This window comes from Urocitellus parryii, chromosome 4, assembly GCF_045843805.1.
Source record: "Urocitellus parryii isolate mUroPar1 chromosome 4, mUroPar1.hap1, whole genome shotgun sequence".
Lineage (NCBI taxonomy): Eukaryota > Metazoa > Chordata > Mammalia > Rodentia > Sciuridae > Urocitellus > Urocitellus parryii.
In genome coordinates, this window is record NC_135534.1 from 74,042,472 (window position 1) to 74,067,534 (window position 25,063).

General features: G+C 35.7%; 1 protein-coding gene and 2 pseudogenes across 11 annotated transcripts in view; 1 reads left to right on the forward strand and 2 right to left on the reverse strand.

Moving 5' to 3' along the window:
- Dlg2 (discs large MAGUK scaffold protein 2) overlaps positions 1-25,063 on the reverse strand; it is a 2,013,368-nt gene that overhangs the window by 617,614 nt on the left and 1,370,691 nt on the right. For all 11 annotated transcript variants that reach the window (XM_077797652.1, XM_026384678.2, XM_077797650.1 and 8 more), the window contains one exon: positions 9,631-9,681. In XM_077797652.1, the coding sequence (XP_077653778.1) occupies positions 9,631-9,681 (51 nt within the window). The remainder of the gene's footprint in view (positions 1-9,630; positions 9,682-25,063) is intronic.
- LOC113179905 (DNA-directed RNA polymerase II subunit RPB4 pseudogene) lies at positions 17,294-18,232 on the forward strand (annotated as a pseudogene).
- On the reverse strand, positions 19,232-19,370 carry LOC144254715 (U2 spliceosomal RNA; annotated as a pseudogene).

Consider the following 25,063-nt stretch of genomic DNA (forward strand, 5'->3'; position numbering starts at 1 on the left):
TATTGAGAAAAAATGGAGAAGGCTGGAGTTAGCAGCTGAATTTCAGTTTATGTGCATTTTGTGCTGATTCATATAAATCAGCCCTTTGAGGTGTGTTTACAAGGCACTCCTCAATCCTGAGACTTTGATGCTTACATCTAAGGAAAAGTTAGATTCACAACCCTACAAATGTCTGCAAACTATATTTCTAACACCCATTTTTTTCTCTGACATCTGAGTTCAATGGTTAACACTGTAAAAGATTTCCTACACATACAAAAGCCTGCTGGTTCCCAAATCATAAAGGTTTTTAGACAGTGGAAACCTGAATTCATAGATCTGCCACTAGTCATTTTTTTTTTTCATCTGTCATTCTTTTTATTGCTTTTTTTTATTCTTGGGAGTTGGGACACAGTAACAGGTTACTTTAAAGGAGACTGTATGTGTAAACCTTGAGGTATTAGGGTTTTCTGAAATCTGCTAATCCTGTTCTAGAGCTTTGTTTTATAATCTTATCTCTATAGTAAGAAGTGTAAGTAGGATTTAGAAAAGGCAAATAATATAAGCAAGGTGAAATAGTCAGCTTTGTGCTATTGCAATGAAACATCGGAAGCAACTAGTTCATAAAGAGAATAGGTTTATTTAGCTTGCAGTTTTGAAAGTTCAAAATCCAAGATTGAGTAGGGTGGGTGTAGAGGTCAGCATTGGTTTGATCTTTAATAAGGGCTGCAGGTGGTGGCAATCATGGTGTGAGTACATACAGGAGAAAACAATCAGGTGTCCAATTGAAGCAGAGAGAAAAGAGAATGAATGGGCAGGATCATGTATGCTTCTTTTACAACAATCTTAGAGTGCTCAAGGGGAACTATTAAGAAGTTGCACATAAACTCCTTCCAAGAGCCCACCTTCAATGTGTGTAGGACTTTCCATAAAGCCCTACCTTGTAAAGGTTATGCCACCTCCCAATGATGCCATCCTGGAGACCAAACTTAACACATGCACCTGTAGGGGACACTCAACATAGAAACCATAGCAGACAACACTTATTTTGAGAACCAGTTGTGGCTACATAAGCTTAGGACATGAACAATCCAATAACTTCAGAAAAGCAATTAGCTAAAATTAAACTCCAAGATGTTTGTATGAGGTCACCATTGGTAAGTTACAAATGCTAGACTTGAACTTAGTCTGGCTATTAGAAAAATTAAAGGGAAGAGTCATGTAGTTATAGGAAATGGGGTACTATCTAGTTGTTTGTTTGCATGGTCTAGCATAGGAATTGGGTGCTTCTAATTCTTTCTTTTTATTCCTTTTCTCATTTCTTATCTCTGGTTTACTTTGCAGGAAACCTTGTCTTGTCACCAAGCAAGAGTTCCTCGTAACAGCTACTTTTCTGCCTCCTATTTCATACTTTATTGCACAAAAGAAATGCTATTCCTGTCTGCCCTATATTGCTGTATAGAAAATCCTGAAGAATGGACACTTTGATTGGCTTGAATTTGCTCAAGTGTCAGCTCCTAAACTGCATCAACAACACTCACAAAGTTTTAGATGCAAAAGCTTTCTGCCATGCTCTAACCCTTGAGATTCAGAATCATTTGGTCCACATGTGCCCAGATGTATTAGTTTTTACCAGCCTTCCAGGTAATTCCAATGAGTAGATTGAGACAATTCAACTTTGTGACCAGGAGTGCTGTGACTGCCAGTCTTCCTGAAAATAACACATTTGACATGGAGAGAAGAGCAGTTCTCCAAAGGAAGAAGACGTTCTTCAAAAGGAAGAACACTCTTTAATGCACAAACAAAACAATACTGCTCACTACATCATATGTACAGACTGGAAGTGGGAATTATTACAACATCATAGTTTGAAGCTACCACAAATAAAACACAATGTTATAACTGTTTGTCTAGCCGGGAACTAAACTCTTAAGAATTAACAAAAAGAAAAGCTTCAAATAGTGCTAGGCAGTTATAGAAGTGGTAGCTGTAAACTCAAAAGATTCCATTTATATACTTAACATAATTATAAAACATATTGATAATGGGTTATACATATATTAAGATCAGTGAAGAAGCTAATAACTTACTACAAATATAAGGATTATATACATGTACACACACAACGCAAAGCAGAGTATGTACCTGTCACTTGACTGAGATGTAGAGTGAAAACATGAAGTTATTCTGAAAATGACATCTTCCAAAAAAATAGGGCCTACAGAAATGTGCATGTGTATAAAAGTCTGGGATGTTACAGGAAACTTTTAGGTAATTTGTGTATGTTATTTCTACTTTTAACCACAACACTATGAGGTACATATTAGTAAACCACATGTTGGGAAGAACACTAAAGCCTTTAATAGATGAAGTAACTTGCTTGAGGTCCCATAGGAAGTGACTAATCCTGGATTCAAAACAGTCTGTTTGAATTCAAAGACTGTGCTTATTGCTCCTGCTTATACAGGCCTACTTTTGTTCTACAAATCTTGCAATATTTTCAGCCAAAGACAAGAAAACTGATCAAAATTCATACATTGTTTGTCAATTTGTGTTTAATGTACATGTATGTTTGGGTTATATTTATGTATTTAAATATAATAAATGTCTATATTTTTCAAACATACTTAAAATACACACTAATAATGAGACATACATAAACTTTGGAGTTTAGCTGGAAAGTTATACAATATCAAAAATTATTTAACTAAACTAGAATAAGATTTGCTATGGCTGATTCTATAACCTCATCAAATATTAACTTGGACTCTGGAATTTATTCCTGTTACAATTGATTGAAAATTGCTAAAGTTATCCCCAAATGAGAAATTTAGAGACCAAAAATCTTTCTCTGCCTTATTTGAAGTAATAGATCCTTAATGATATTTGAGTTTCAGACATTTCACAACAATCAACAATATGAGATAAAAGAATTCAGCCAAAGAGAATCAGTCAGTCAATGACATTCTAACTAACTGAATATCTGGATGAAGCTGGAGAGGCCATCATTTGATGACTTTAATGGCTCACTTCTTACCTGGAGGCCCACTAAATTCCCATGTTAACCTCCTTAACCACCAAGCTTACTTCATCTGTAGAAATTTTCAAGATTGAATAAATGGCCATTTTTCTCTGCTTCCTAAATTCCACAATAAATATACTTATTTTTGAATAGGTGAAAAAGCATCTCACAAAAATTGATGATTTATACTTGGGAAAATGACTTAGATCTTTGATTTTTTTTTTGTTGTTAGTTTAAAAGGAATATCTCTGAGTTGTCAGACAGAACATTCAAGTAGTACCACATGTCCATACATACATTCTATATCTGTTAGGAAAGCACTTCAAATATTCCTTTTTTAATAGGGCTGGAGACAGAGGGGAGTTACGGGAGGTGATATACATTCACTTCAACATCTTGGCTAAATTGTGGTCATGCTTGCTGCTCGGGGTTTTGTAGATAAGATGAATCTATTATCAATGTTGGTCAACCAGCTTCTCATGATACAGACCATGTTGGGGGACAGAGTCTACTAATTTCATGCAAGGAGAACTGATGAATCACTCAGAGGCATGGGATTTACTAATCTACCTTTGCTAATGCCAGACAAACCCAGAAGAGCTCAGGAAGGCTTCAAATAACACAGGTGTCCGTGCTGAGCGGTTCAGATTGTGTTAATGAAAGGAGTTTGTTGGGTTTTACTCTAGGCATCTTTGATTACTCCTTTCTTTTGCATTTTCCTATTTTATAAAACACTGGTCCTAATATGTTTTAAATTATCCCTTCTACATTACTATTGGATGAATTTAGCTATTAATTTTGTTTCTGAAAAGGCATACCTGTATCCTCTTCTGAATCGTATAAGATGTATACCTAATATTACAGCCAAAGTGATCTTTGTAAAACACAAGTGGGATTATGTCACTCTCATGCTTAATATTCTTCGAGGTCTCATATTGCCTTTAGAATAAGATTTATGTTTAAATCTTTTTGTATGTTATTGGAGACATTCATGTTCTCTGCCCTCACCATCTCTCCAGCCTGGTCTCTGAGTCCTACATCATAGCTTGAAGTGCAGTCACTAACTACTTGAACATGTTAAGTTTCCATGAGTTTTTGAACATTTGCATGCACTACTCCCTGACCTAAGAAGCCTTCTTCCACTCCGTTTTATATGGCTAGTTTCCTCTCATCTCTCATAAGCCTACTGATATGTAGAACCTCAGGGATGTGCTCAATCTGGGCCAGAAATCCACAGTACTCTGTTCTTCATGGTTTTTGCCTATTTACTTCTCTGTGTCCTCTATAATGCTGTAACATTATATGAAACAAGGGCTGTCTGTACCCAGATTTATTGAATGCTTGCAAAATTAATATATGTAAGACATTTGTAGGGTTTGCTATCGTGGCAGATGGTTGATACACTAGACAAAGCTGCTGTAGAAGGGATTCACCAACTTGTCCTCAAATTGCCAAATGATTTTTCCCCTTTCCATGTCATCCTGGTAAATAGAGAACACAACAAAATCCCCTTCAAGAAATTCACTGGAAGAGACAGAATTATTCATCATTTAATATGGTAAGTTTTCTACCTATGTTAGTTTTTAAAGAAGCACCCTGTCCAAGAGGGGGAAGTCAAAAATTTATTGGAAGAGATGAGATTTGAGCTTCAGTTTGAGGGAAGTCTTATCTCAGTGATAATGAGCTTAGATTCTGGTCTCTGTTGGGTGTGGAACTAAAATCCTAACTCCATTCCTCACTCATTCTAAGACTTTTTTCTCTGATTTTTGTAATGACAGGTGATTTAATGTCTGAACCTCAGCATCCTACTAGGTAAAATGGAATTTGCAAGATCCACTGCACAGGGATGTTATTAAATGTGATCAGTTCATCACTAAATTAAATGTTACAGAGATTAAATATAGAAAAAATATAAGCTGTAAATGCATATTGCAAGGACCATAAATTCTTTACCACTGGATGACTGACATCTAGCAATGTAACAACAACAATAAAGCAGATCATAAAAGAAGTTCTTGTTAGTATAATGTAAATGGCTCATTGAAACTGGGAAGATAGGTTTTTAATAAGTTTCCAAGATGATACCAATGAATAATGCTTTTGAAATGGTCATGTGAACCAAAGGAAATATTAAGAATAACTATGCATGCTGTTCTAACCTTTAAATTAATTTATTATTTCATAACAAGGTCCCTATGAGGTAATTACAAAACTTTATATTCATTCCCAGATGTGAAAATTGAGATCCAGAGAGGTTAAGTAAGCAGTTCAAAGTCACTTGACCATAAAGGGATAGAGCCAGTTTTTAAAACCTGAATTCAATCCAGGCCACATGTATGTACTGCATTGTCTTCCAGCGGTAAAGCCAGGCATAACCCATACACATGCAAAATTTTCATTGAGTATATATTACATTCCAGACAATATTCCAGGCAGACTAAATATAGAAATTACACACACACACACACACACACACACACACACACACAGTAACGAGGAGACAGACATTAACAAATTCACCAAATAAATAATGTAAATTTCAGATGATAATAAGTGCAACTAAACAATGACAAAGCTGTGGATTAGGAAAAAGAGTGATGGGAATATTGCTACTAACATAAATAAGGTGGACATACAAACTTCAAAATTTTTCTGAGGAGGTAACATCTGAGCAGGTATTTAAATGACGAAAAGAACAATCATGTAAAGACCTAAGGAAGATTTCTCCACACAGATAGAATCACAATCATCAAGATCTTTAGATGGAAACAGATTGGATTTTTTGAGGAAAATCAAGGTCAGTGTGGCTAGAAAGAAATGTGTGAAAATCCGATGTGAGGATGTGATATTGGAGAGAGGAGCAGGGCTGATATTGTGTAAGGTTTGTGGGTGAGGAGAAAAGGTGTGATTCTCACCTTTTGGAAGATTTTAAGAATAAAAATGATATGGCTTGCTTTATATTTTGAGAAATATTACTCTGGTTACTTGGAGGAACACAGTGTGGTGAAAGTGAAAGCTATTACAGTGGTTCAGCCATGGAATGATACAGGTTTGGACTCAGATTCAGCAGAGCAGGTGGTAACATTTGATTGACTTTGAAATATATTTTTAGGGAAGCTCGACGAGGACTTGCTGATGATGCTGAGAAAAAAAAAACACAGTAATTAAGTAAGCCTTTAGAACTGTTTTGACTTGATAATAAGGAAAATTATAGGACCAATTAGCTAAGATGAGGAATATTATGGTACAAGTAGCTTTGGTTCTGAGGGAGAGGGAGCAAGGATGCTGAGATGCCAGCTGGACAGTTAGCTATGCACATTGAATTTAGTGGAGAGGTTCTGGCTTCAGGTTTGGGAGCTGTCCATTGATAGGTAATATTTAAAGCCATGAGTCTGGAGGAGAGGTTAAGAAGAGGTCTGTTCACTGGCTATCCGAAATAATCCAATATTTATAGGAAGAGCCAGTAAGGGGACAAATAAAAGTTTAGACAATAAGGTAGTGAGAGCACAGGAGTATAATTTGTTGAAAGTTAAACAATTGACATCTTTGATGAAGGAAGCAGTGGCAGCTACATCCAATATTCCTGAAACGTCAGGACTGATGCTTTGACATAGCAAAATGGAACCTGCCATAACTTTGATAGAGAATTTTAAGATGATTGTTGAGATGAAAACATAATATAGGTTAAAATAAGAAAATTATGTAATAAAGGGGAGTTAATGAATATGCAATACTTCCTAAAATTTTGGTAAAACAAGATAATGAGACAATGATAGCAGGGAAATATTGGGTTAAGAGATAGATACACACACACACACACACACACATATACACAAAAGTGTCACTTGACCCAATGTTTCCCTGCTACGTGTGTGTGTGTGTGTGTGTGTGTGTGTGTGTCTGTCTGTATTAAATGTATTTGGGAAAAAGAAAGAAACTGATATTGCAGAACAGAGAAAAGATATACAGAAACAAAATCATTTAATGAACAAGAGAGTACAGAGTTTGGGTCATCATAAGTGAAGAGTTATTGAAGAATCTTGGAAAGGATGAAAAATTCCCTCACCAACTAGGGAGAATACTCTAGCAGAACCGATGGTAGGAAAGTGAAGAGGTTTTCACTTGACTGCTTGAATTTTTTTCAAGGAAAATGAAGGGAATTTAACAGTTAAAAATGAAGATATGGGAGAGAGGCTTTGTTTGTGTGTGCAAATTTGAAGAGATGATAAGATATTATGTTGTCTCAGTGAATAAGAAAATGTTTCCCCCACTGGAGAAATGTATAAGAATTGCCAGGAGGCTTTGAGAATGCACTGAGTACACGCTAAAAATTTTAAAATGAGATGAGGGAGTGTTTCTCCAGCCTTGTCCAGTTAGTCAGGTGTTGGCATGGAATGAATAAGGTGAGCAGTTAACCATAGTAAGTTAACCAGGGCTGGGGTTTTGCTGGCTGAGCACCAAAAGGGAGCAAAAAGGAAACAAACAAACAAACAAAAAAGTTAAGGGTCTAAGAGAGGAAAAGTTAGTGTAGTGAACAAACTAATATTAGTATCTGCTGGGTGAGGAGAGAAGGGAGGGCATAAAGAAGCATGAAAACTAAGGGAAATAGTGAAATTGGTTTAAAGACCCAATAGGAGTCGAAGGACTTTTGAAGAGGGATACAATAAATGACAGGGACACAGAAGAAGTACTGTTCAGAGAAGATTATGCTTGACACAGAGGCTTTGGAAGGGATGAAGTTAGTAGTGGCAAGATTCACAATATGACTGGGAACCCGAGTGCAGGAAGTGAGGGAGGTGAGATGCCAGGCTCAAGATCAGGAAGGAAAAAGCATCAGAACTCACAATTAACTGACTCCTACTGAATGCTCTCTCTCACACCAATTAACTCCTTTTTTTTTTTTTAATCAATAAAACCTGGCTAAACAAATGATGTTCTAGACAAGTTACTTACGTGTATAGTGTGGGGGAAAATCAGAAAAGCTGGCTTTGCAGGTGGGACCTGTTCAGTTGCACAGGTCCTGTATTTAGAAGGGCTCCCCATTTTCATTTTGCACTGAACCCCAAATATCAGCTAGCCTGCCTTGCAGAGGTTAGTGATTTAGAATTGTTATTTTTTTCACTTGGCATAATTTACCATAAGCTTCACTTTTCTCTATTTAACATGCCATTAACATTTTATCAAAGTTCATAATGGAAGTATTAAAGATCCCATCTGTCAAACACTTAACTTTCAATGTAAATTTCCTTTTAAAACCACTCAGAGTTAATAAAAATTGGGTGGAAAATGAGAAATTCCCTAACTCCAAAAGTGAATAAGCAGTAAATTAAAAAGATGATATAATTTCGAAGTGTGGGCCTAGAATTTTAATTCATACTTAAATGATGGCTTACAGAAAAAATACATTTTATTTCTTCTTATTAGTATATGATATGTTTATAATAAAAGGCTTAGGAAATAAAGATAAATAAGAAGATGAAACTGAAAATTATCCCTAAATTCTTAACAATATGCAACCACTTTTAACATTTTGGTGTATATCCTTCCATATTTTACTTAGGTGTTTATATGTGCATATTATGTAGCTCTGTGTTTTATTAGATTATATTTTAAAACTTGATTTTTAAACTTGATACTATATCTAGACAGACCTCATATTCTTGTAATTAAATATTTTTCTTAATATTTAAGTAAAATTTATTTATATTATATGGGTATATAATAACATTTTAAACACTCTTTCCAGGCTTCACTATTATAAACAATACCGACATGATAAAAGCATTCTTGTGTTTGTACAGTCCTATCAATATAATTTGTGGATCCAAAGGTGCCCATTTTCAAGGCTTTTGATTCTTACTTTCAAATTGGTCTTTAGTATTGCATTAATTTCTAGGCTCATTCATTGGATATTAACACCTCTTTATAATTTTTGCCAGTTACAGACAAAATCTGTTTACTCTCCTTGTCTTTCTTGGTTCTTAATGAGGGTGAACAGGTTTTCATGTTTACTTGCTTTCCTTTTATGGTGGATGTCCGGTTAATTATTTTTGATCACTTTTTTTTCCCCTCTGGATGCCCTTTAATTTTTATTGTTTCGTAAAATAACTAGATATATGAGGCTTGATTTGCACCAAATTTCCTTTAATGGGAACCTCTGTCAAGGTCCTTCCAACATATTTGAACAGCTCTCCAAGGTTGTTTTTTTCCCAGTGGGGTGGTTTTAATATTCATTACTCTTTTTAAAGCTAAATAAAATATGCATGATTACTAGTTCTGATAATATCAATATCACATAAATAAGAAGATCCTGCAACATATCTGAGGAATGTGTGGCCAAAACACTAAGAATGAAAATATTAAGAGAAAAGTACTATATAAGCTCATGATATATTTCTGTTTTTTCCATTCATTTTTCTAAATTCAAGCAATGCACTTTGTATACTGAACATTCTGGTTATTTGGTCTGCTGTCTCATTCTCTCTACTGCAAGCATTTCACTAATATTCCCATTTTGAGTCCTATGGGAAACTTCTAGTTTATAGTACATCACTGTATAATTTCACAAGACAACCAATGAGTACCTAGAATGTGGAATGCAAAATTAGGGCTTTGAATTAGTTTCTTACCCTCTCCAGTGTAATTTCTTCAAATTCATATTCAATTTCTGTCCCATTGACCTATGAATAGGAAAAAGAGAAAAGCATTAAATACAGATTGAGGAGGAGAAGCAACATTTAAAAAAGGGTTTGGGAATAAATTTTTCATTCTGGCTATGAATAAACCACATTTTATTGGTATTTATAATTATACATTTTCATTCAAATAAAATTTAATGCAACCTACTTTAAAATATACAAATGAGACACTAAAAATAAGCAGAGATTATTCTATGTCTTAGAATTGTGTGATTTTTTTTGCAGGGAGGAGGAACAATACAAAATATGAATTAAGAGTTCACAAAGAACAAATCATCTAGGAACAATGATAATTACAAAAGAAATAGTTTTCTCATATCTTTAAAGATTTAATAACTGAACATTAAAATATGACCTCAAAATAGTGATAATGGCAGCACAATCACGTTATTTTTTATAGTAAATTAGCATTAAGAATGTCTGTGTTGGGCTGGGGATGTCGCTCAAGCAGTAGCATGCTCGCCTGGCATGTGTGCCGCCCAGGTTCGATCCTCAACACCACATACAAACAAAAGATGTTCTGTCCGCCTAAGCTAAAAAATAAATATTAATATTCTCTCTCTCTCTCTCTCTCTCTCTCTCTCTCTCTCTCTCTCTCTCTCTCTCTCTTAAAAAAAGAATGTCTGTGTCTGCTAAGAAATATCTTTTATTGGTCTAAGCTCAGGTAATTCATTTTCAATATTCTTTTACATAATTTGTCATAATCCCTGATAATGTAACCACACCCATGTACTTCAGCAGCAATAAGAGCAAAGCAGAATATGTTTTGAAATTCTTAGAGACTGTTTTAACCATCCAACCAAACCTTGAATTGATTTGAATTTACAGAAATAAATAAATACATTTTAAATGCAGTCAGGCACCTTAGATTTCAACAAATGTTGAATCATAGAGAGTTGCTTTAAAGTAATCCAACAAACATTCATTTCCCATTTTTATCTATCACAGGTTTTTTTCTTAGCCAGGCAACACCTCTGAGCAAGATAATTCTCAAACTGGCTGTTTTCTCTTTCTAATTTGTCTCTTGGCAACATCATTAGAATTTAGTAAACAAACAGAGAGGCTAATAGTTTAATTATAGAACTACAATTTTTGGAGGTTCTACTTCAGTTTAGTTTCCATCTTGGAAGAATGTAAACAAAGTACTTGCAGATTAAGAGCTTAATGGAAGTAAGAACTGGACAATCAGACCCTTCACCCAAGCCTGGCAAGAGAGAATTGATGAATGGAAAAAGAGTAAATGAATAGATTTATTTATCTGACTTACAAACGTGTATTTGCAGATACTCTTCTATGAGGAATTTGGAAGTAGTAGTATCAACTGGAGGTGTAATTGTAGTTTTATAATCAGCACATATACAGAATGACTATGACAACGGCCTAATGTGTGTCTGCTACTCACTCAGAGAATATTTTTGATTATTCAATTACATGAGTTAATTGGTTAATCACATTTTGCTGTGTTACTACATTATCAAACAGCCCTAAACTAAATTTGATTTTCTGGGCTTCAGCAACTTAATGACTCACCGAAAAGACTAGATGATGTCAGAAAGCTTCAGCAGCTTTATAGAAGTTTCTGTTCAGCACGTGTAACAGTAAAAAAAAAGAAAAAAAAAAACTACAAAATCTCAGGCTCCCTGTATATGTATGTATGTATGCTTGCATCTGAATTTCTTGCTTGCTTTTTATAACCTCCTATTTGATAGGAGGAGGGCAGTGAGGGAAGGCTGAATTAATGTGATAGGCTTTCATTCTCGCAGTATGGCTCCATGAAGCTTTTCTTTGCTTCAGTGCTTCCCTAGAAGTCTTTCACATTATTAAAGTGCTGCAAACTGCAGAACAAAAACAACTTCAAAGACAGAAAAACAAGCCTCTGATAATAAATATCTAAAGATCCAGGGTGAAAGAAATTCTGCTGGGAGGTGCTTAAGAGAAGAATATTTTAGTGGCATACACTGCATAGTGGTAGCCTATTAACATCTCTAGAATCATAAATGCTGACTCTTAGATACATGTGAATCCTAATTGGCATTCCAAAATTCTCAAGTCAGCTAGGTGAACTATCCATCCCAGGCTTCTTTGTATTCCGTGGGTCTTTAGTTTTCAACTTAAGAAAATAGTGTCATTTGACTACTTCAATAGTACCCAAGGTTTTTTTTTTTTTTTAAATATAAGATTAAATGATGCCATCCAGCATGAGTTCTTTTAAAAGTAAGCATCCCATGTCTACAACAGGATATGGTGAAGTCATAGAAGAGTGAACAGTTATTAGCATGGGTAAGTCAATATTGCAAACTTAACTGGTGAACATTTAAAACATGGAATCACAAGAGCCAGCGTAGGAGTATAAGAAAGAGATTTGAGAGGCTCCGGTAGGATAGCATGGACTACATTCTGCCTAGGACTCCTAAGAGAAGAAATTCTTCAGCTCCTTAGCAGAGATTTTAATGGAAAGGATGAGATAGAAGAACTAGGAATAACTCCTTTTTAATAAAAAAAATTGCAGAAAACTGGGCAGTGACATTCATGACCATTTGGTGCCTTTTCAAACCAGTGGACAAGCACAATATTCTTTCAGTATTTTTTCCACATTCATTTAGAGAGAGGTTGTTTATTGAGTGGTGAAGAGCCAAGGAATATCTGCCATAATTCACATCTGCCATAATCTTGTGCATCCTCATTCAGAAAAAAAAATCAAAATTGTGTTGTGAATGGATCCCAGTGTTGTCTGGGAGAGGGTTTTTAGATAATTCACTTTTATGTGAGTTTGCCTTGATGGTCCCACTCTAATCCCAATCAGCTTTTCAATATATGACTTCCAAATAATGAAGTTCTCTTCCTGGAGAGTATATATTTTTTCTTAACCAATAATAATTACTGTGATGTTTGAGCCTGTTGGTAATGTTTTGTGTTCCTGATAGTTCGGGGTCTAGACAGCTGTTCCTGTTATTCCAGCTGGCCCTAACCATCACTTAGAGTGTCCTCTCTACTTGGTGCCTAAAGAAGAGAGAGCCCTGGAATTTTTTTAGACTCAGAGGATCAATACAATAAATGGAATTTCACAGTTTTCCCAGATGAGTTTCTCTTTAGATGCTTGATTTTTCTGAACCTGGTGGTTATGTGATGTCAGCTGATATGTTTCTATGGTGGACAGAAAATCAAATGGATACCACCCATTATCCTGTCCTATTCAGGGTATTAGCCTTCTCGGAACTATATGGCTGCTAGGTGAAGAGAGTAACCCAGAGCTCACAGAAAATAAACTTGGTACTTAAAATTATGATGTCGTAAACTTTGAATATTTTGCATATCTTTCTCTCTAACCTTTTGTTAATTTTACTGTCTATTTCCCCTTTAGTTATGTAGCACGCTCATGTCTGGATGATGAAATAATTTGATTGTATGAGGTAATTTTAACTCCTGAAAAAAAGATATTTTTCATGAATAACATATGATATCATGTTTTAATGTTATTTAATTTTTAATGTTTTTAAATTAGAATATTAAGTAATAATGTCTCTGAAAAAATTTTTGCTCTTTATCAACTTTGCAGTTTCATTAAAGATAAGATCACAATGAACTCCAGAATGAATAATGTTTATACATTCCCCATGTGACATAAAAAATACTGAATCAGGGATATCAAAGTATTGACATCTTTAGAATAAACACAATTCCACCCAATGAACAATACATGGATTTTCATGAAATGCAAAAAAATGGTGATAGATACTGAGAAAATAAAGATTTTTAGATACATCCATATTCTCAAGTAATGTTCAGCCTTTAAAGAGGCACAGAGACACAAATATATTAAGACATTGTAGAAGTGTGATAGCTGTTATATAAAATAAGAGAAGTGAACTAAAGCCACAGCCCCACTATTACCTCATGCAAGGTCTATGCAGATCTGTTTACTCTGTTGTTTTAATTCCATTCCTTAGTCACATAGAATATGATAGATGCTGCACTAATCTTATCCCTATTATAAGTAATTATTACATAGTAGATGAAAATGATCTCTGATATCATTATTTTACCATATTACACTACTATTGGACTCTGGAAAAATGGTGATGGTAATGGAGATCAGAACCTCAGGTTCCCATGGTTTCTTACCACTTCCAGAGCAAGACATTGGTCATATAGTTTGCTTCATAAATAGCTGCAGCATAAAGCACAGGACCTGTCACATAGCTGCATGATGATTATGTAAATGAGTAAACGCATGAACCAATGAATCTCAGATTGCTAATGGGGATGCAATTTCTATTGGGTCTAGGCCTTTTGTAATTTCTAGTTTATATAACCTCACCTCCAACACTGGTTATTTTTAGGAACCCTGACTGGCAGGGTTATGCTACCATCACACACCACAGCAAATCTACATACACACTTGCTTGTATCTTCCTTAGTACTTTGCCAGTATTTGTCTTTCCCTTCTGTTAGAGGATAGCTTCCAACAAACATGTCAAGTTTTACTCTTTACACCTGAATTTTCTATACACTCTCATAAGCTCAGTAGGTTTGAATGTGTATTTCAGAAAAAAAAAAAAAACAACTCAGATTTGAATCCTCTTTCCAACATTTATGTTGTGTGAGAATGTAGGCTACTTCCTTAATCTCCTAAAAACAGTTTCTTCATGTTTAAAATGGTACTAATAATTGTACTTTCTTCATATGGTTATTGTGAGGATGAAATTAGATAATTATGTAAACTACTTAACACACATATTAAGTGATCAAGAAATATAACTAAAATCCTATGCAATTATTTTCTGAGACTCTATGAAATTCTTGGGAGAAATGAAATTGCACATGCTAATTGTCTGGCACATAGTAAGTCTTCAATAGTTAGAGCCATCATTATTAGTTCTGGATAACAAATCTGTAAAGGTTAGAAGATTTATTTGATCAAATACTGAATTTTTGCTAAATTTACCCAATAACATGAAATATCAACTTATTAAGAAAACAAACTGTTGACTACAAAATCCACTAAAAAACTTTTCCTAACCCAATCATCTGTTTCTTGATCCCACTTAAGATGCAACACTCTGTGGACAGAAATCACCTTAGCTTTTTCTCTCAAGTCCAGTCACTGTGGCCTTCACTCAGAATATTATCTCAACTAAACCTTCTCCCAGTTTTATGTCTACTCACTCTTGCATTTTTCTTTTGGTATTCTCTTGCCCTGTACTGACTTATATATTTTTCTGTTATAGGTGCTCACTTTCCTGGCTGCTCTCATGACATTCCCTACTTTACCATCTTCATGACAGCATAGTTTTCACCATCTTCATTTTTATATCCCCGAAGATTCTGGCACCAAGAATCTTCGTTTATAGTTGGTCTCCAGAAGAATAGTGAGACCCAAATAACCTGAGTTGTCCTTAATTCTTATTCATGTTTATATTACTATAAACAGCCCCTAAAAGCCACTGTCTTTTCTAATAAAATATGACTTGAATGAATCCCTCTGTTTCAGGCAACAGGAAACCACATTTACTGGTAATTCCTAATTTAAAAGCTAAATAAATGAATGAAAACATTAACACTACTTGAGCCCCTACATAAAGGTGAGTGAGATGGTCCTGCCTTTGAAGAACTCAGTGTAGCAGAGAAAGGGAGGAACAAATGAATGGAAGCATGGAACAAAGCAACATGGACATTGAGGTAGATGCCTGCAGACTGCAGAGGTGATACAGGGAAGGTATCTGTGTTTCCACCTGGAACTAGTAAAAAAAAAAAAAAAGGCTTCATGGAAGAGATTGGGTGAGCTGAATGTGTTTGTGGACAGGTGTTCATTCTACTGAAAAATACACCAAAAGCCTTCCTATTACCAGATGGTACTTCTCTAACCTATGAACTTCTCTGCTGTGTCCCTTCTCCTTAATCTATAAGGTTCCCCAGTGGAGAGGAAAGTAAATGGCAGTATCATGCCCTTGCCTTGGTTCCATTCATTAGCTTCTTCCTCATTTGTACACTTCAAAGATCTAAGGTTTCTGGATAAAGTTACCTTCTTTTTTCTTCAAAGAGGATGGGGGGGAAAAAAGGTAAGGGCAATTTTGCCCTACCTCAATCCTAAAGAAAGAACAAATGGAGAAGGCTAATATTCACTATCCTCTCTTTTAATCATATTTATACTTAAAAAACTGCTGAATGTCAAAAAGGCAATCAAGTGCTGAAAAAATACAAAAGAGTCCACCAGCCTGGAAGCTCTAATCAGGACAAAGGCATTACTAAATAAAGCTGGGCTCTGCAGGCATGGTGGTGCCTGACTATAATCCCACTCAGTAGACTGAGGCAGGAAGATCCCAAGTTTAAGGTAAGTCTGGGCAACTTAATAAGATCATTCTCAAAAGGCCTGGGATGTAGCTCAGTAGCAGAGTGTTTGTCTAGCATTCATAATGCCCTGGGTTTGAAACTTAGCACCAGCACCCCTAAAACAAGATGAAATAAAGTCAGGAGTTTTGCATGCATACAATAAACTGTCCATCCCATTCTTTAACTAATGTCCCTTCTCAACTGCCTAAAAACTTCCCCCCTCTCAAAGTTAAGAGGCATTATCAAAAGCTTAGATTCTGAAGTCAAAATACCTGAATTTCATACCAGTTCTGTCACTCAGAAGCAGATAGAATTTATCTTTCTCATGCATCATATACATTTGTTTGTCAATATTATCTATTTAAACCGTGGTGAAAAAAAAAAAGGTTTAAGCTCTGTAGAGCACCTGCTTTATCTAAGGTATGCATCTAGTTACTGTATGAGTACAATTCAGTTGCAATTTTTAAACCAGTTCCTTTTTTAAATTATGCAGAATTCTACAAAGCTAATCCCAGTTCACATTTCTTACTTTCAATAAACACACAAAATTATAAAAATGATTATTGATATTCTTAGTTAAGATTTTAATTTTGGTAAGAACACTATTCCTATTATTCACCTGAATGTGTTTTACCAGTAAACTCTGATTTTCAAGTTAAAACTTCTAATCTTAATTAAACTTCTGAGCTCAGTGAACTGCTAAATTATAGCTTCCACTAAATAAAGAAAAAATATTATCACGATTCTATAATCTCTTCCATTTTGGAACAATTTTTCTTTTTCTATTTTTCTTTTAACTTTCTCTGCCCTTGTTAGTGTCCTTATAAGGCCTAGAAAAGAAAAAAAAAAGAAAACATTATGTTTAAAAAATTTAATTAGGAACCATAAGTTTCTTTTTTTAACTAGGTAGTTTTTCTCCCTGTAAAGTCATGACAAAAATTTCTCAGTATTTATGTCAGAGGAAATTAATGAAAATGACTTAGAGTTATTGTATGTATAAAAAGAACATCTTTATATATACAAAGTTGTCTTGATTAAAGCTTTTTGTAATGAAGGGAAAAAATCTAGGTACTTAGTGTGTTCATTTCTGCTTTGCCTCTGGTTTAGAAATGGCACCTTTCATCCCAGCTTTTCCTATTGTTTTGCACCATGCGCAGGATGGAAGAATACACAGGTGGGTTTAATGCATTCATTTGACTCCAGCCTGACACAATCTGTTTTGTTCTTTGGATTTAAATATTTCATGAGTGTAAGCGGTGCCGCGATGGCGGCCGGCAGCAGTGATCCGCAGGCTGGTGATGTGGAAGAGGACGCCTCACAGCTTATCTTTCCCAAAGAGTTTGAAACAGCAGAGACTCTTCTAAATTCAGAAGTTCATATGCTTCTGGAGCATCCAAAGCAACAAAATGAGAGTGCAGAGGATGAGCAGGAACTCTCAGGAGTCTTCATGAAAACTTTAAACTACACTTCCCCTTTCAGTCATTTCAAAAATAGAGAGACCATTGCAAGTGTCCGTAGCTTGCTGCTCCAGAAAAAGCTACATAAGTTTGAGTTGGCTTGTTTGGCCAACCTTTGCCCAGAGACTGCTGAGGAGTCCAAGGCTCTGACTCCAAGCCTGGAGGGGCGATTTGAAGATGAGGAACTGCAGCAGATTCTTGATGATATCCAGACAAAGCACAGTTTCCAGTATTAATCTCCAAACTTCACTCAGCTTCTTGGGGGACTCATGTCCCCAGAACACCACCACCCTCTTAGGGGCTGGGGCTGGGCCTGCCTTGCAGAAGCTATTGCAAAAGACATTTGGAATTCTTGAAGAAGACAGTCCATCTTGGTGTGGGTTTAGGTTGCTGTTTCCAATGTGACTGTTAGACCATAATGACCATATAATTTTAGAGCAGCCTTGCAGTGACTGCCTAAACATGCTGCTGGGAAGGGTGAGGTGGGGTATTATATAAGCCATGCTGTTGACTATCTCATACTGTGGATTTTGGACCCCACATTTATTTTTTATTCATAACATTTCATATTTTAATTTCACAGTGTTTGTAGTTTTTGACTAAAGTAGAACATAGAAAACTTTTATAGGGAAAGAATAGTCTTACCTAGGTACAAAAGAAAGGATTAAGCCAGACCAATGTCAACGTTTCAAATTATTAAAGAAAGGGTGAGAGAAGCTGGGTGTGGTGGTGCACACCAGAAGGATCGCGAGTTCAAAGCCAGCCTCAGCAATGGTGAGGCGCTAAGGAACTCAGTGAGACCGTGTCTCTAAATAAAATACAAAACAGGGCTGGGGTTGTGTTTTAGTGGTTGAGGGCTCCTGAGCTCAATCCCTGGTACAACCCCCCACCCCCCACCCCCCACCCCTGCAAAAAAAAATTAAAAAGAGGGAGTGCTAATAACTGTGAGAGCCTTGGCATCCTTGTACATAACGCAGGAAACAGGAAGGAAGCATGTCATGGGATGCAATTACACTTGCTTGAGTATCACTGTGCCCTTTAGCATGGAGGTAGACAGGCATTTTGCCTATTTTTCTTTGGGTGGTGTTGCACAACATGGATTTGTAGCAGCCCCACAGAACTCATTTTGTCACCCAATTAAGATTTTTTCTTCAGTTGGGCACTGTGACACACACTTGTATTTCCAGTCACTTGGCAATGTACCAAGACCTTGTCTCAAGAGAAACTGGGGGATAAGGATGTAGCTCAGTGGTAGAGCGCTCACCTACATGTGAAAGTCCCTGGACTCCATCCCAGCACAGCAAAAGTAATCTTTCATATATATGACTTGAAGGTCTGAACTCTCTGAAGTCTTTTTCTCTTAGGGAGCATCCATTCCATATCTCTCCCTTGCTACTTAACAGACTAGGGTCGATTCGAATGGAAGGATTACGAGCCTTCCTGAACCACTGCAGTGAAATCTCTCAACTTGAGGCCAGTAGTGAACATAGCTAAACATTTTAGCTATGATTTTTCTGAAGGGAAATATTTGTGTTTCCTTCAAAGTTTGAATTTTTTCTTTCTGACACTTTGTATATGAACTCATAGTCCTGAGAAGAAGTTACAAGTCAAGATAGTTTTGCCTGGCAAGGTGGTGCATGCCTGTAATCTCAATGACTCAGGAGGCTTAGTCAGGAGGATTGCAAAATTAAGGCCAGCCTCAGCAACTTGGTGAGTCCCTGTCTCAATATTTTAAAAAAAGTCGGGGGTAGTTAGCTCAGTATTAGAGTACATAGCCTATGGGAGGTTCTGAGCATAATCCCCAATTCTGCAAAAACAACATCACCAACAAAAAACCCTACCAAGATACTACACTTGATCTTAGCCAAAAGGCCGAGAAGCAATAACCTACCAAGTCCATGGGAAATGTGAATGGTGTAAGATTTTTTTCAGCTTTTTGTTATGAGCATTAAATCTAAAAAACAAGTGAAAAAAAATATTTCATGAGTTTGAACATGTTCTCTGAGATCACTAAATGGTGTTAAGAACACAATTGATCCATGCTTTTAAGAACATAATGATAAAGGTTTTGTATCATCCAGTCCCCTTACTCACCTTACCACTCCCCTATGAAATCACTTGATCAGTTAAATGTCCCAATGAATCAATAGCTCAAAACACAGAGCCAAAAGAGGATAAAACCAAAACTGAGTGCTGAACCCTAAGATGAGACTTCACAAATACAATGATGTAGTCAGATAACCAAGAATATTTTCTCTTTCACTTGGATATCAAAATACTATAGTATAAGGCAGAATATTAGTGTCCTCCACTGCTTCCTCATCCTCACTCTTTCCTTAAGCCCCTGCAATCTGGTTTGTATTCCACCACCAGATAAAAGCCAAACCCAAAGGATCTGCAAATACCTTTTCACATTTAAATACAATCATCTTTTCCCAGTCTTCCTCCTCCTTGGTTTTCATGCAGAATTGGCCACTCTGGCATGGCCACCACTTGACACTTCCTTTTCCTTCTCTTCTCTTCTGTGGTATATTCTTGAGGTCTCCTCCCTACTGCTGTATCCACTGCATTTGTGAGCACTTTCTTTTCCTGCCAGAATGGGCATTCACAAACCTCTCCTACTTATTGTTTTACAATATTTAAACTTTCATCTCACCCACCATTTTTTTTCTGAATAATGCTCTAACATCACCCTAGTCTCAGTACAGCAAAACCAGAACTGACCATCTAGTCTAATTATAAGCACAATTTCCCTCAGTCTTTCCTATATCTCTATAAAGGGAATTCTCTTTTCCATGTACATCCTTTACATATCTATCATCCTATTTCACACCAAAATGGTCATTTTCCTGAAGACCATTGATATAAATCTCCTATAAATATTTCTGCCTATAATAATATATTCCTATTATCTGTTAAGTTTTATCTTCCTAAAAAGCTGTGTTTTCATTGTAAAGTTTTGTTGCTCAAGAAGCTTCAAGTAATTTTTCTTTGTCCCTAAAAAAGAATTCCAATCATCCCTCAGCTGTCTTTGACCTACTTCAAGCTATCTATTCCATTTCCTGTATTTAAACACGTTCTAGGCAAATAATTGTGCCAAACTTAGACCAAATACCTCCTTCCTTTGGTATCTTTATTAATGTCATAGTCTCCTTGAAATGTCTTTGCTCAATCTATGCTAAAATCCTAATTTAGAAATGTATTTTGTGGGCTTAATTTGTGCATAGTAATTATAAAGAAAAGTGGGTTTAACTGTGGCATATTCATAAGTGGGAATAAAATAATTTGATTACTTTTACTCCCTATCACCTCCCCTTGCCCTCCCTGCCTCCCCCTCCTGGTTCCCTTCTTCCACCTACTGGCCTCTCTTCTATTTTCATGAGAACCCCTCCCCATTTCCCCTACTTTTTCTCTTTAACTTCCATATATTAAAGAAAACTTTGAACATTTGTTTTTCTGAGTCTTGCTTATTTCGTTTAATATGATGCTCTCTAGTTACATCCATTAGAAAATTGTCTTTGAAGTCCCAGAATTTCCCATGTATTTGGTTAGATGTGCTTAGTAAGCAAAATAAGGTCTCTGACCTCATGGAACTGAGTTTTATTGTGGAGGGAGAAAGATTTATTCCTATCAGCCAAATATTGTCTCTTCCATAAAATCAAAAAGATGTTTCTTACAAATCCCCTGAAAATCATCAGTCTACTCTCTGTTTTCAGAAAAATGTGCCAATAACAAATATAGTAATTATTATAATGATTACAGTGATTATTACAAATAATGACTGCTCACAGTGGTTATTATTACTACTGTACTATCACCACATTGACTATACTATTACTACTACTACTACTACTACTACTACTATTACTAGGTTTTGACAAGTACATGTACTACATATCAGGCACTACTATGAATTAATCTAATAACAATACAACAATCCTGAAAGTTTGGCATTAATAAATGAAAGCTAATTTCACTATGGAAGCAGCTTAGTTTTTATATTGGACAGTTTCTCCAAGATTGCATAGCTATAAGCAACATAAAAGTAGGACTATCTTATTTATCCTTCTCATCACGTAGTGATGGAAAAATAAATGCTCAAGTCAATTTGTTAAGTAAAATTAAAAAAAAAACAATGAATGTAGGGAGGGAGGAAGGAATGGAAATACCCATTGTTTGAATCTAATGCCTGATACGAAAGCACTGATCTTTCCTTCTGGTCACATAGCAAAGCACCTCTCTTACTGTTCTTGTGGACTTCCTCATGCTCCAACATCTTGTATTGAGCTTCATCTTCCTTGATATACTGTCTTCTTGCTCAGATGTAGCACTATTAAATTTTTGTTCCTCTTATGGCACCTATTATAATGATTTATTCCTCACAATAGCCACTTTATAAATAGCCATTGAAGAAGTAAATCAATTAAATCTTATGTTAAGGGATTCTTATTTGTTATAATCTTTAACACTCCTTTATGTTTAAAAGCCCTACTAACCATTGTCATTTTCTAAGAAGTGAACTACCTTAATTTCTTTCTAATGATTTTACTTCAAATCCCGCTAACAATAAGCTGTCTCACTTTTCATCTGAATATAGGTCACACTTTCAGCAGCTTTCAAGATCAATCCATCAGTCAACAAAAATGTATTTACTGAGTGACTGCCCCCACCTGCTTTACTAGCTCACACAATCTCTTTTTATCCTATTTTAAAAGTGCATCCCTATCTTCATAAGCTTAGAGAAGAGCCATGGAGCCACATCTCCCTGCTAATTCATCTAAAAATCTGTGTTTCAGGAAAAAAAATGCTTTGGGTTGCTTGTTGCAAAAAAGGTCATATCAATATTTATGGACCAGATACTAAAGGAAAGCATTCTGCTATTTTATTTTGTTTCATCTTTCCTAAACTATCCAATGACAATGACAGCACTGATTATTAATGCACTTCGGTACCCCACCTACTCTCCTGCCTAGTTGATAAAATATAAGAATTGCAAGGTTTCAGTTGTTCATATGTAACTTTTATAGATTATGTTAGCAATAGTATTTCTCTTTCACATACATGAATGCATTCCTTCCTCATAAAAATCTTATATAGGTAGATATTATTATTATCTCAGTTCTGTAGATCAGTGAACAGCTCACAGATGGTAAATGATTTGCTCAAAACTGCCCAGATAGTAAATATGGGTGCTCTGATGTGAATATAGATCTCTTAGGCTCTAAATACAGAGTTATTTCTACCAAAGTACACTGCATATATGTGTTATCTTCTAAAAAGTGAGACAATCTTTGAATCATATGAAATTGTTGATATATAACTATAAACTATATAGTTATACATCAACTTACAAAATGGCAATTCTATATGGTCCCACCTGATAGTAAAATAACAACTTAGTGTGGTGGTTGAGAACTGGGATTCTGGTATCAGACTGCTTAGGTTCACCACTTGATTCTCCTAGTCTCTCCCTATGAGTTACTTAAATGTACTGAACCTTGACATCATTATTTACAAAATGGGTAAAAATTGTCCTTATCTCATTGAGTTGTATAAGGATTGAATGGCATAAATTAAGTTCTAAAATTTAACATATAGTAAAACTTCAAATATATTAATTCCATACTTTGGGGGCTATCATCTGAGGCTTTGGATTCAATCAGATGTAGCAGCTAATCCTAAATTGGATACTAACTAGCTTTATGACTTTAGAGAAATAGTCAACCTCAGCTCCTCCTCAAGAATATAAAAAGGGGGTTAATAACAATCCCATAGAGTTGTGAATAAATAATTTAGTGAATTAGCATAAAAGAATTATTTGAATATGTGGAAGAATAACCTACCATGTGATAGGTATTATTATTACACTATTTATTATCAATACAGAAAGGTGAAGAAAGGCTCTCAGGAAAGCCTCTCCCTAAAGAACAACTTCAAACTAGACAGAACTGTCAAAAATAACTATTTCTGGACTTTGGAAACTGACCAAAGGAATATAGCAATTTGAGAAAAAAAATTACTCAAGAAAAATACTGAGCCTTTGTTAACCACAGTGAGGTCTGTGGTCTAGCCTGGGGTTTCTTCTAGGCATCCTCCTCTCTCTGCACCTACCCCCTCTCCATTACTAAATTCTGTGGGTGCAATAGTTGTACCAGGGCAGGAAAAGCAGTGAAAATCAGCAGCTTCACTGCCTTAGGGGGCTGACTTCATTTGTAGAAGAATGTGGGAAAAACTCATGTTCAGTTATTGAAAACAATGATAATTTCAATGGAAACAATCAGGGAAAGAGAAATTGAAGTAGCTTAAGGTTATAATACTGATCAGTGTGATCAAAAGACCAGCCATAAATTTAACAAGGAAATTTGAGGAATTGGAGAGTCGTGTAGACCTTGAGGGTACCAGCATGTCTCTGCTAAAATGGAAAGTTGAGTGTGTGTGCAAGGTCACATGTGTACTCAGGAGCCAGGAAAGGGTCCTAGCCATCAACACAAGGCTCAATGTGAGGCCTTGAACATGCACACAAGCAATATGAAAAGACTTGCCAGAAAACCAAATATTCTGGCAGAGTTGTAAACTTCTTTAATTTGAACATATTACTTGATCCTCAAATAAATCCATTGGTGAAATATGTAGGGCTTACTGACTCAAAGTGTTTAAGTATAGCCTCTAATATAACACTGCTACTGCTAAGATCTAGGGGAAGCCAGACTTCCAAAAACAATAAAGAAGAAGAGGAAGAGAAAGAAGCAAGGGAAGGGGATGGAGAAAGGGAGAGAGAAAAGCATCAGATCAGAGATACCAGCAGCTATACAGTACTGCAGGCAGGACAGACTATAGATCCCGCCCAGTCATATGTTAAAACAACAATAGCAACAATCTGGGGTTGGGAGTGAAAGGAAAGGTAAATAAGAATCCACAGATAGCCTTTTACCTAATATATCTAAAATGTAGCCTTTTACCTAATATATCTAAATCTCAAGAAAATATATTTAAGGGATGCAAAGAAAAGAAAGTATAATCTATAGGTATGAAAGTAAGAGGTAAACAGGAACCGTGTCTGAGGCATTCCAGATATTGAAATTAGCTGACAAAAACTTAAAAGTGGCTATAAACATGTTCAAAACACTAAAGAAAATATTTTTTTAAAAAATATTAAAGTGAAGGGTTGATGATGTACCTCAGTGGTAGGTTGCTTGCCTAGCATGTGTAAGACACTGCATTAGCTCCCCCAGTACTGATGAAAAATAAAAAAAAATAAACTGAAATATTACAACAATGAGTCATCAAATGGAGAATACTAATAAGTAAGAAGAAATTACAAAATAAAATCTCATGGAAATTCTGGTGTTGGAAACTATAATTCACTGGAGTTTTGAGTCCCTGGTCCAAACTGCAAAAAGCATGACTCTTTCTTAACAAGAAAGCTAAACATACTGAAGAATCAACAACACTTCATCATCAGAGAAGTGAAGTTGCAAGGCAAAGTATAGCTTCCAAAGCTAGAGAGAAACAGAGAGGTAGACACAGATAATCACAAATTACTGCAGCAAAAAACCAATGAGCAAAAATGTCTGTGG